Source organism: Phacochoerus africanus, chromosome 13, assembly GCF_016906955.1.
Source record: "Phacochoerus africanus isolate WHEZ1 chromosome 13, ROS_Pafr_v1, whole genome shotgun sequence".
In the NCBI taxonomy this organism is placed as follows: Eukaryota; Metazoa; Chordata; class Mammalia; order Artiodactyla; family Suidae; genus Phacochoerus; species Phacochoerus africanus.
In genome coordinates, this window is record NC_062556.1 from 24,983,775 (window position 1) to 24,996,163 (window position 12,389).

General features: G+C 41.4%; 1 protein-coding gene across 2 annotated transcripts in view; it reads left to right on the top strand.

The window, feature by feature from the left end:
• The window catches only part of VWA8 (von Willebrand factor A domain containing 8), a 392,083-nt gene that overhangs the window by 29,909 nt on the left and 349,785 nt on the right, over positions 1 to 12,389 (top strand). Inside the window, exon 3 of one of the 2 annotated variants that reach the window (XM_047755719.1) lies at positions 10,141 to 10,271. In XM_047755719.1, coding sequence (XP_047611675.1) covers positions 10,141 to 10,271 — 131 coding nt within the window. Of the gene's footprint in view, positions 1 to 10,140; positions 10,272 to 12,389 lie in introns of those variants that run through there. The other variant, XM_047755720.1, reaches the window with a different exon arrangement.

A 12,389-nucleotide genomic window follows, 5' to 3' on the forward strand; every position in this document is an offset into this window, starting at 1 on the left:
AACTTTAAAAATCACATTTTTAGGTGTTCCTGCTGTGGCACAGTAGGTTAAGACTCCAATTGCTGTGGCTTGGGTTGCTGAGGAGGCACGGGTTTGAGCCCCAGCTGGGCACAGTGGGGTAAGAGGATCTGGCGAAGGTCACAGGTGCAGCTCGGATTTAACCCCTGGCCCAGGAACTTGCACATGCCATGAGTATGGCCATAAAAATTTTTAAAAATCACGTTTTTAATGCATATGTAACATATATGATAGATAGGGGTTTAATAACCTTAATATACAAATGTATCTTATAAATTGATGAGAAACATCATATGATCCAGTTGAAAATAGGCAAAGTATTTATGTATGTATGTATGTCTTTTTAGGGCCATACCTGCAGCATATGAAAATTCCCAGACTAAAGGTAGAATTGGAGCTGCAACTGCTGGCCTATGCCACAGCCACAGCAACACCAAATCCGAGCCACATCTGTGACCTACACTGCAGCTCACAGCAAAGCTGGATCCTTAACCCACTGAGCGGGGCCAGGTATTGAACCCACATCCTCATGGATAGTAGTTCGATTCTTAACCTGCCCAGCCACAACATGAACTCCTAGGCAAAGGATTTAAATAGGCATACCACATAACAGGAAATTCAAATAGCCAGTAAGTATTTGTACATATGTTCTAACCCTGCTTAATAGGCAGAAATGCAAGTTGCATAATTAGATGGCAATATTCATATAGCATCATCCATTCATCTGAGCCAAAGTTAAAAAGTATCATAATGTCCAATCCCTGCAAGGTTGTAGGGAAATGGCATTTCATACATTGCTGTAAAAGGGTGAGTTCATTTGACTTCTTTGGAAAGTCATGTGGTACCAGCTATTAAAATAAAAACTGTCCTTTTTTGATATAGCAATTTCTCTTTCTGGTTCTATCCATCAAGAGAAAATCAGTGCATAAAAAAGGCATTTATACATAAAAAATAGTGCAGCCTTTTATGGTTTTTGATAGTGACCAACACAAGAAGCAATCCAAATGTGTTGATAGAGGAATGGTTGAATAAATTATTGTATACACATATGGAAACTTCTGCAGCTGTTACAGAAGAGTAAGTTAGATTTCTAACTGCGGACCTAGAGGGTGTCCATGTGATATTGTTTTGTAATTTTTATTATGCTTGATTTACAATGTTCTGTCAGTTTCTGCTGTACAGCAAAGAGACCCAGTTATACTTTTATATACATTCTTTTTTCACATTATCCTCCTTCATGTTCCATCACAAGTGCTTGTATGTATAGTTCCCTGTGCTATACATACAGTGGATCTCACTGATCCACTCCAAATGCAAGAGTTTTCATCTACTAACCCCAGACTCCCAATCCACCCCACTCCCCTCTCCCCGGCAAATGTCTTTTTTAATAACAGGACTAACGCCATTTATGAGGGCTCTACCTTCATGACCTAATGGCCTCCCACGGGCCCCACCTGCTAATTCAATCCTATTGGCAGTTAGGATTTCAGCATATGAATTTTGGAGGAACACAAACTTTCAGCCTATAGCTGTGGTCGACTTCCTTGCGATGACTTTGTCAGACTTTGGTATTCAGATAATGCTGATTTTCTAGAAGGAATTGGGATGTAAAGTAGTTCTTCCTCTTTCCGTGTTTCTCATACAAGAAAATATACATATGTTTTCTTATGTTTTTAATAATGTTTTAAATTTTTTCCATTATAGCTGATTTACAGTGTTCTGTCAATTTTCTGCTGCACAGCAAGGTGACCCAGTCACACATACATGTATATATTCTTTTTTTTTTTTTTTGTCTTTTTGCTATTTCTTTGGGCCGCTCCCGCGGCATATGGAGGTTCCCAGCCTAGGGGTCCAATCGGAGCTGTAGCCACCGGCCTACGCCAGAGCCACAGCAACGCGGGATCCGAGCCACATCTGCGACCTACACCACAGCTCACGGCAACGCCGGATCGTTAACCCACTGAGCAAGGGCAGGGACCGAACCCGCAACCTCATGGTTCCTAGTCGGATTCGTTAACCACTGCGCCACGATGGGAACTCCTATACATTCTTTTTTCTCACATTATCACGCTCCATCACAAGTGACCAGACATAGTTCTCAGTGCTATACAGCAGGATCCCACTGCTTCTCCATTCCAAAGATAATAGTTTGCTTCTATTAATCCCAAATTCCCAGTCCTTCCCAGTCCCTCCCCCTCCCTCTTGGCAACCACAAGCCTCTTCTCCATGTGCATGATTTTCTTTTCTGTGGAAAGGTTCATTTGTGCCATATATTAGGTTCCAGATATAACTGAAATCATATGGTATTTGTCTTTCTCTTTCTGACTTAACTTCACTCAGGATGAGAGTCTCTAGTTCCATCCATGTTGCTGCAAATGGCATTGTTTCGTTCTTTTTTATGGCTGAGTAGTATTCCATTGCGTATATATACTACATCTTCTTAATTCAATCATCTGTCAGTGGACATTTAGGTTGTTTCCATGTCTTGGGTACATATGTATTCTTATTCTAACACCTCCACACAAAAAGTATACAGCTTAACACTTAATATATATTTATATCATTATTCTCTATTTATAGTGTATAGTGATGTATTTTTCCAGTTTTAAGAAAAACTGCTTTCTCAGTGCTGAGTCCTGTACTGAACGGTATTGTGCTTATTTAATTTAATTTAATTTTTTTTTTTCCTTTTTAGGGCAGCACCCAAGGCATATGGAAGTTCCCAGGCTAGGGGTCGAATCAGAGCTACAGCTGCCAGCCTACACCACAGCCACAGCAACACCAGATCCGAGCTGGGTCTGTGACCTACACCACAGCTCATGGCAATGCTGCATCCTTAACCCATTGAGTGAGGCCAGGGATTGAACCTGCAACCTCCTGGTTCCTAGTTGGATTCATTTCCACGGCACCACTGCAGGAACTCCCTGCTTATTTAATTTGGATTACAGCTGTTTGTTTTGGATCAGACCCACAGCCCACTTTATAGATGAGTGGCTTATATAAACAGAGGCTTTATATATATGCATTTTTTTCCTTTGACACCTTCAAAGAGCCTTATTGTATTTATCTTTGTGTTCTTGGTACTAAGCCTATAGAAAATCCTTAATAAATGTAGCTATGTGAGTGACTTCATTTCTTAGTTCATTGAGCTCATGTGGTAAATAACTTTGGTTCTGAACATACTGTATTGTGTGCCCTGCTCTTGCGTGGTCCCCCTTGCTGTCCTTCCCCAGGACAGCAGGATCCACAACAACTAGGTCATGGTTAAGTAAATGAGCAGGCACCTGCAGTGAGATGAGTTGTCCTTCTTTTGGAACCTCTCATTGTGATTTTGTAATGAATGCAAGGGATTGTGATGGGCCTGGTTCAGATTCTTTCTGAGCCCCTTGGCAGGTGAATAAGATGAAATGCCTTTGGAAAGTACCTCGCGCAAGTAGTCCTAGTTAGGTCGGCTCCTTTCTCCTTGATTTTTTTCAGGGTGGGCTCTAGGTTCAGAAGGTAATTTGAGCATAAACCCAGAAGCTCATGCATGAGCACTGAGTCCATGCTGGGCAGCCTGCTGTCTGGGGTGCACACCAGGTAGAGGACTGTGTGGGTGAGGCTAGGCCTTTAATATCCTCCCATACCTACATCTTGCTGGCTAACTAGGGGCTGGACTAGGAGCTTTACCTCTAATCCACCCCGTAACCACACGCCATAAGGATTATTACCTCGATTTTTTTTTTTTTTTCTTCTTTTAGGGCTGCACCTCTGGCTCATGGAGGATCCCAGGCTAGGGGTCACATCAGAGCTGCAGCTGCCAGCCCACACCACAGCCACAGCATTGCAGGATCTGAACCGTGTCTGTGACCTACACCACAGCCTACAGCAACACCGGATCCTTAACCCATTGATCGAGGCCAGGGATCGAACCCACAACCTCATGGTTCCTAGTTGGATTTGTTTCTGCTGCGCCATGATGGGAACTCCATTACCTCACTTTGGAAAATGAGAATACTTCGGCCAGGACGATTCAGAATGCTTGTCCAAGGACACTGATAAAGGGCAGGATGGAGAAATCACAACCACGTCTGTTTGGCCTCAAGGGCTTTTTCTTTCCATTGTATTATGTTGCCTCTTGAGATCCTAAGACAGCGTCACTAGTTTTGAAGGACTTATTAGAACTGACTTGAACTATGCCTACTTTTCTGAAATGTTAATCTTTAGGTATATGACAAATTTGACTCTAGGGTGGGAGAAAATGATACTTTACATTCCTTTAAGATTATTTTCAAGTCCTCGACTATGCCTGGGCAAAAATAGTACCTGTTTTTTGGAAACAAGTATTGGCTAGGAATTTAGCCCCGCAGGAGCCAGATGTTTTATTTTTACATACAGAAGGAAATCATAGAATGTAGGATCAAGCTCTCTGGTGTTACTCTTGACAGCAGTTTATCCTCATGTGGACTCTTGAAAGGTAGCATCTTGTGCCTGAAAACATCGAGGTCGAGGATTTCTCTGGCACCCTGGTCTGTGTTTCTCTTAGGTTACACATGGCAGTTTGGCAGTTTGTTTTGCAGATGTTCGTAATGTACAGTCTTACATCTTGTTTCTATTTCTGGAACACTTTTAAGTCTATGACTCACGTTTTCTTTGAGGCCATCCTAAAAATATAGCTTGTTTCAAGCATTAATGTAAAATACACCACAGACACCACATAGCAGTACATGCTACTTTCTTTCAGTAGTTGAATGCCACTTCCTGACAAATCAAACATTTTCTTTGACAAAATACATTATGAATAAGTGAGCATGAGATTTTTTTTTTTTTTTTGAGAAGTGGGTTCTCTGAAGACATGATGTAAACAACAAAATAAATTCAAAATTTTAATAAAAGGAGTAAAACATGGTACGGTGGGTTTTATCAAAACCCAAGAAGTAGGATTAATGTTGACAAAAGCAAGGTCTCTTTTTTTTTAATTTTTAATTTTTTTACCTGAATACTTTTTTTTTTGTCTTTTTGCCTTTTCTAGAGCCGCACCGGAGGCATATGGAGGTTCCCAGGCTAGGGGTCTAATTGGAGTTTTAGCCGCCGGCCTACGCCAGAGCCACAGCAACTCAGGATCCGAGCTGCATCTGCAACCCACACCACAGCTCATGGCAAATGCCAGATCCTTAACCCATTGAGCAAGGCCAGGGACCGAACCCACAACCTCATGGTTCCTAGTCGGATTCATTAACCACTGAGCCACGACAGGAACTCCCATTTATTTTTATTACTCAATGAATTTATTACATTTGTAGTTGCACAATGATCATCACAATCCAGTTTTATTGTATGTCCATCCCATACCCCCAGCGCATCCCCCACTCCCCAAATTGTCTCCTTTGGAAAAGCAAGCACACTAACTCTGATGGAGTCTTATGAGGTTCATACTTGTAGGACAAGCCTTGGTCCTAAAAATAGAGCCTGTTTTAAAGATTTTTGGAGGAGCAGTAGGACATAATGGCAGGAGTGCAAACTCTGGACCTAAACAGCTTGGGTCTAAATCTTGGTTTATGAATTTATCAACTGTGGACAATTGATACCCCTATAAGAACTTTGATTTTCTTACTCATAAAATGGAGAAAATGAGTACTTAACAAATGCTTATCCTACTCCTGGACACTGTTCCAAGTGCCTAATTTAACCTTGTAAGTACATTTATTATATCCATCCTACAGATAAAGGGAGCATAGAGAATTTAAGTAACTGATGAAGGTTCCACAGTAAACAACAGAGTTGGGATTGAAACAGTTGGGCTTGAGTCTATCCTGAAATGCTGCAGGCTGCTACCTTCTAGGGTTGGTGTGAGATCTCAGTGAGATCCTGGACGAAAAATCATTCGTATTTTTACCTGGCTCGTGACAGGAATGCAAAAAATGATGGCCATCACTATTACTCTTATTAAGGGAAGACAAAAGAAGGGAAAAGAAGAGGTGTCGGCGAAGATATGGAATAGACTACAAGGCCAGCCACCAGATTCAGAAGCTGCTTATCCATAGTCAGAAACTTATGTAGAATCGAAATGCAGTGGAAGATACTTCCAAATGCCTCTGGCAGGCATGGAGTAGTGGCGGTACCGCCCCTGGTTGAGAACCCTTCTTGAGCAGAGAGTACAGGAAGAGATTGATGAGAGTGGCCAGGCATGTGTTAGGCCAGTGGTTCTCAACACACGAGAATCAGGCTGAGTGGAAGACTCTCGCATGAACGTTCTCAGCATTCGATACAATTCCCAGGGCTCCAGTTTTAAATACCTCCATCTCTGGAGTTCCCATCATGGCTCAGCGGTTAGTGAACCTGACTAGCATCCATGAGGACACAGGTATGATCCCTGGCCTGGCTCAGTGGGGTAAGGATCCAGCGTTGCTGTGAGCTGTGGTGCAGGTCGCAGACGCCACTCAGATCTTGTGGCATGGCTGTGGCATAGGCCAGCGGCTATAGCTCCAATGCGACTCCTAGCCTGGGAACCTATGTGTGCCTCGGGTGTGGCCCTAAAAAGACAAAAAGACCAATAAATAAATAAATACCTCCATCTCCATGCCTTTCTCTCCCACTTAAGAAAGCACATTGGTGTACAGACTGCTCTGTTCTTCAGTTTGCTAAGCAAAAGGTAATTATGCCTAAACTCCAGCACTTGTGAGGGGAAGATCTCACATTTGATTAGGAAATACTGCCTTCGATTTGAAAATATCTTGAAAATAAATATGAGTTCCAAGGTCAAGGCATTCAAAATGGAATGGAACTCCATTGAGATGCTGTCATTAGGGATAGTTACAAATAGTTACAAGTAGTAAAAAGTGGGAGGAAAGCTGGAGAGACCAGCTTGGCTTTACCTCATAGAACTTTGGAAATTCCCTATTTTATTTTATTTTATTTTATTTTTTGTCTTTCTGCCATTTTCTTGGGCTGCTCCCACGGCATATGGAGGTTCCCAGGCTAGGGGTCGAATCGGAGCTGTAGCCTCCGGCCTACGCCAGAGCCACAGCAACTCAGGATCCTTAACCCACTGAGCAAGGCCAGGGATCGAACCCACAACCTCATGGTTCCTAGTCGGATTCATTAACCACTGAGCCACGACGGGGAACGCCTGAAATTTCCCTATTTTAAATAGTCAAGTCCAGGTAATGGAAGGTCAGGCACATTGCCAAAGGTGAAGACAACAAAGCAACATAAAACTTTAAGAATCGTGTAGGGAAGGCCTGTGGCCATAGCAAACTGATATTTGTGAAAACATAAAGGGAAAAAACTCTTTAAGTGTGTCAGTTTTTAAATATATACTTGATATCAAAGTAATATGAGGTCGTGGATCTTCAGCATAAGGCACTTTGTGTAATTTTACTGATGGAGGAATTACAGCTTCTTAACTCTTATTTTGTTTCATCCTTAAACAGCAAGTAGATGAACTCATCTTGAAATCAGAAAGAGTGGGAGTTCCCGTTGTGGTGCAGCTGAAACGAACTTGACTTGTATCCATGAGGATGTGGGTTCCATCCCTGGCCTCGCTCAATGGGTCAAGCAAGGATCTGGCATTGCTGTGAGCTGTGGTGTAGGTCACAGACTCGGCTTGGATCCTGCATCACTGTGGTTGTGGTATAGGCCAGCAGCTGTAGCTCTGATTGGACCCTTAGCCTGGGAACCTCCACATCCAAAAAAAAACAAAAACAAAAACAAAAAAGAAATGAGTGAATTGCTTCCTAACATTGTGAACTCCTTGAAAGATTCTCAGAGGTATAAGGCTTGGGGCACTGTTTTTCAATCTATTTTTTCATCATTGCTCTCGTGACGACATTTCCCCGCTAATTTGTCTCTCTCCAACCCCATGAAATTTTAAGACCACAGCTATATCCTCTATCTGTTTGGGCATGGCATCCCTTCAGTCGGCAGCAGACCATTGCAATAGCTAAGAATTGTTCCCAAGCCCCCTGCAGGAACCAGTCTTTGCCCCCTTGGAGGTGATCCGCCCCCATGCGTGCTGTAGAGGGTTCATCGAGGACTGGAGGAAGCCAAGCACCTCTGCTTGGGTGATGAGTCTCCTGGCTTTCAGGTGTAGAAACACTTGCTTTGGGGAAGTCATAAGATGCTTGAAGTGTGACCCCTGTGATGAAAGAAACCAACCACTCTGCCCCAAGATCAAGATCTGTCCTTGATCTTCCTGCCATGGTTAAGAAAATCAGAAAGTTATCTTTATTTTTTCCCAATGGATGAGTTGTTAACTTTTGGGGGGAGGGGAGGGTCCACCCTAGTAATATTATGCTCTTGGTGGGCATGGGGGGTGGAGGGTGTTGGGGAGAAGCAGAGCTTAAGTCCTAGGCAAGCATTCTTAGTTTGAGCTTTGCATTCTTTCATAAACTTCATGGATGATTAAACAAAGTTTGAGGCATGGGATATTCATATACACATATACGTATGTACATACAATCTGTATCGTGTGTTTGTTGTATAAAATGCAGCATCTTAGTAAAACAAACACTGTATCCACATCCAATTTAAGAACTAGCATATTTCAAATACCATTGAATTCATCTATGAGAATCTTTCTGGTTCCAAGTCCAGTTATCCTGAATGTATCATTCTCTTGCTTTTTTGCTTTTTTAAGCACTGTTTTATCACATATGTAGGTGCTTGTAATGAATTTGAATTGCTAGTTTACGGAGCTTTATCAAATTGTGATATTAAACATGAATATGTGATTTATTTTGTGACAATTTTTTTGCTCTTTTAAGAATTAAACATATCACAGTTTCCGCTGTGGTGCAGTGGGTTAAGAATCATGCAGAAATGCAGGTTCAATCCCCTTCCTGGCACAGTGGATTAAAGGATCTGGTGTTGCCAGAATTGCAGTGTAGGTCACAGCTGTTGCTCAGATTCAGTCTCTAGCCCGGGAAATTCCCTATGCCATGGGTGCAGCCATAAAAAAAAAAAAAAGCATTAAACATGTTGTTGGAAGTAGTGATAGTTCATTCTGTTTGTTGTCGTTGTTGTTCTGTAATATTCCACTGTATGCATTTTATCCGTCTCCTGTCTCCAGTTTTATTTTGGATGACACTGCTGTGAGTATTTCGCATGTCCTTGATGTGTGAGGATGAGGGTTTTGCTTGTATACTTAGAAAAGCACTTGCTGGGTCACTGGGTGACTTACAAATGAGCAAACAAAAGTTAATTCTATTAATACAAACATTTAAATAATTATTGAGGCAAAAGGAGAGTGGATTGATGGGTGATTTAATAGTAGATTTAAAAGGATATTATACGGAGTAGTTTTCTATTCCCAAAAGAGTTAGTATGGAATAGACTTAAATTCTACAGCAGTCAGATCTACATCAGACCTCCTAATTGTGACATTTGAGAGATCTCACAACCTGCTGCCAACTTAAGTTATAGTTTTAAAAATGTTTTCAAGACTATGATAATCATTCATTGTCTGCAATGATTTGGTTGTATCCCTTTTTAATTAATTAATTAATTTATTTATTTTTTGCTTTTTAGGGCCACACCTGTGGCATATGGAGGTTCCTATGGTAGGGGTCGAATCAGAGCTACAGCTGCCAGCCTACACCACAGCCACAGCCATGCAGAATCCAAGCCACATCTTCGACCTGCACCACAGCTCATGGCAATGCCGGATCCTTGACCCACTGAGTGAGGCCAGGGATTGAACCTGCAACATCATGGTTCCTCGTCGGATTCTTTTCTGCTCAGCCACAACAGGAACTCCTGTATCCCCTTTTTAGAATAAAAGAGTTGGGCTATAAATTTGTGACAAAGTAATGGCACTAATGACTTATATCAACCTTGAAAATCACTTTCATTCCTTTGGTGACACTTATAGGTGATTGTTCAGGCATTCTTACAAGCCTTGAAGTGTGGGATTATGTGACTCTTTGTGATGTAATACACTCTGTCCTGTTCTAACATTAGATAATAATGGTTTTTATTGTAAAACAGTGTGAAAATCCACCAGGTGCATGTATGAATGTGTGTGTGTGTGTGTGTGTGTGTGTGTGTACATTTAATGTAATATACTGTCTGCATTGATTGCTTGGAGATTTATATGTGGTTGTCTAACTTGCATTTCATTTTAATTTTTTTCCCATTTTTAAGTTTCAGACTCTATGGCTCAATCTGTAGTTCAACATCTAAGATGGATAATGCAGAAGGATCTTTTGGGGCAAGACGTCTTTCTCATAGGACCCCCTGGGCCTCTTCGACGCTCTATTGCTATGCAGTACCTGGTAAGCCATTAATTCCTATGGATTCCTAAGCGTCTTAACTTGGATAAGCTATTTTATAAAGTAAATTAAGAATTCAAAAATGTCAGGATTAGTCATTACTTTGAAATTGTTGACAGTGAAGGATGATTTGTTTATAAAGAATTTGGGGTAAGTTATTTTGGAAGTAAATGCACATTTGCCTTTCATCGGTTTGGCCAATTTTTGCTGTAAGTGGAAAATCCTCCACTTCCAGTAGGAAGGAGAGCTATCTAAATTCAGGCAGGATCAGAACCTCTGAGACTATAAAACAAAGCGTAGTTTTATACCACTCAGGAAACATTCTTTTATCTTTGGTCCACATTCTGGAAAGTCAAATAATTCTTCTGACTTTTTTGGTGTGATATAGTCCCTTAAGGCGCCTAAAGTTCATAAAATCTCTCTTACGTGTTACACACACTTTTTTTGTTCTTTTCTTCAAATAGATGGGAAACTAAGTTTCACAGAGATTAAATAATTCACTCAAGATTTATCCAGCAATGAAATGATGGAGCTAGCCTTTGGAGCTCATATTGCCCCTTCTTTCTTTCTTTCTTTCTTTTTTTTTTTCTTTTATGGCCACACCTGCAGCATCTGGAAGTTCCTGGGCCAGGGGTTGAATCAGAGCTGCAGCTGCTGGACTATGCCACAGCCATGGCAACACCAGAATGAGCTGCATCTGTGACCTACAGTGCAGCTTGCTGCAACACTGGCTCCTTAACGGACTGAGTGAGGTCAGCCAGGGATCGAACACACATCTTCACAGATACAGCCTCAGGTCCTTAACCCACTGAGCCACAATGGGAACTCCTTGCTCCCCCTTTCTGACATGTTATCCTCTTAAATGTTTGTAGTTCTCTGAGTACGGCTGTGAAGCGAGTTGATATATCCAAATCTTGACCCCAATAAAAAAAACTAACAGGACTTTTTTTTTTCTACTACTTTGTCAGCATTATTAGGCATTCGTCTAATGATTTAATGAAAAACACTATGAGATGAGTTGGTCTGATCCAAAAATACTTTTTAGGATAAAGAGAAGAATCTTACTGAAAGCTTTCTTTTTTTTACTTGATGTTAAAGAATTCATTTCTATGCTATGGAAATCTACTTTGTGTACTCTTTTATTGCAGTGATGAATTTATTTTGGTTTAAAACCAGGTAGGGCAGAAATGATAAAAATACAGTGGACAAATCAGAACCTGACTCCCTCTACCTCGTAAATTTCATGTCTTTTATTTGTTCCTAAAACCAGTTTGTGTGATACAAGGTGCCACTGGAATTGGAGTACTATCCTTACCTTATTAATACACAAGGCTGTCTTTACCTTATTAATATGCAAAGTATCTTGTCTAAGAATGCAGAGTCAGCTACCGAGAATCCCACGTCTGGAACTCCTTCAGTTTAAAACCTAAAGAAGAGAGAATGTGCATTCTCCACCCAGCTCATTTCAAAGGGCACAATATCTCTCTTTGATTTTGCTTTTTGGGGGGCCGAACCCGTGGCACATGGAAGTTCCCAGGCTAGGGGCTGAATCGGAACTGCAGCTGCTGGCCTACCCCACAGCCACAGCCATGCCGTATCCTAGCGGTGTCTGTGACCTACACCACAGCTCACAGCAACGCCAGATCCTTAACCCACTGAGCAAGGCCAGGGATCGAACCCGCATCCTCATGGATCCTAGTTGAGTTCGTTACTGCTGGGCCATGACAGGAACTCCCAGTTCATTCTTATTTAGGGAATTATCGTTAAGTATCACCACATCTTCACCACTGTGGTGTATGTTTTCTGTATTTAAAACTTTTCCCTTCTTTCTACATAATCTGAAACTTATGGGTGAAGGGAACAGGTACATTTTAAAAAACGAAATGATGGTAATAATGTATTTTCATCAATATCACATGGAGATCAGGTGGAGAAAAAGTCCAATTGTGTGGGACTATCCCTTCTCACTATTATGGCATGCCCGTTCAAGCTTTTTCTTTGTACTCCTTCTGTAAATTATTTTTTTCTCCCTGTTTGGCAAAAACATATTTCATGCCTTACTGGATTGGAGAATGTCATGGTTTTTTTTTTTTTGTCTTTTTGCCTTTTCTAGGACTACTC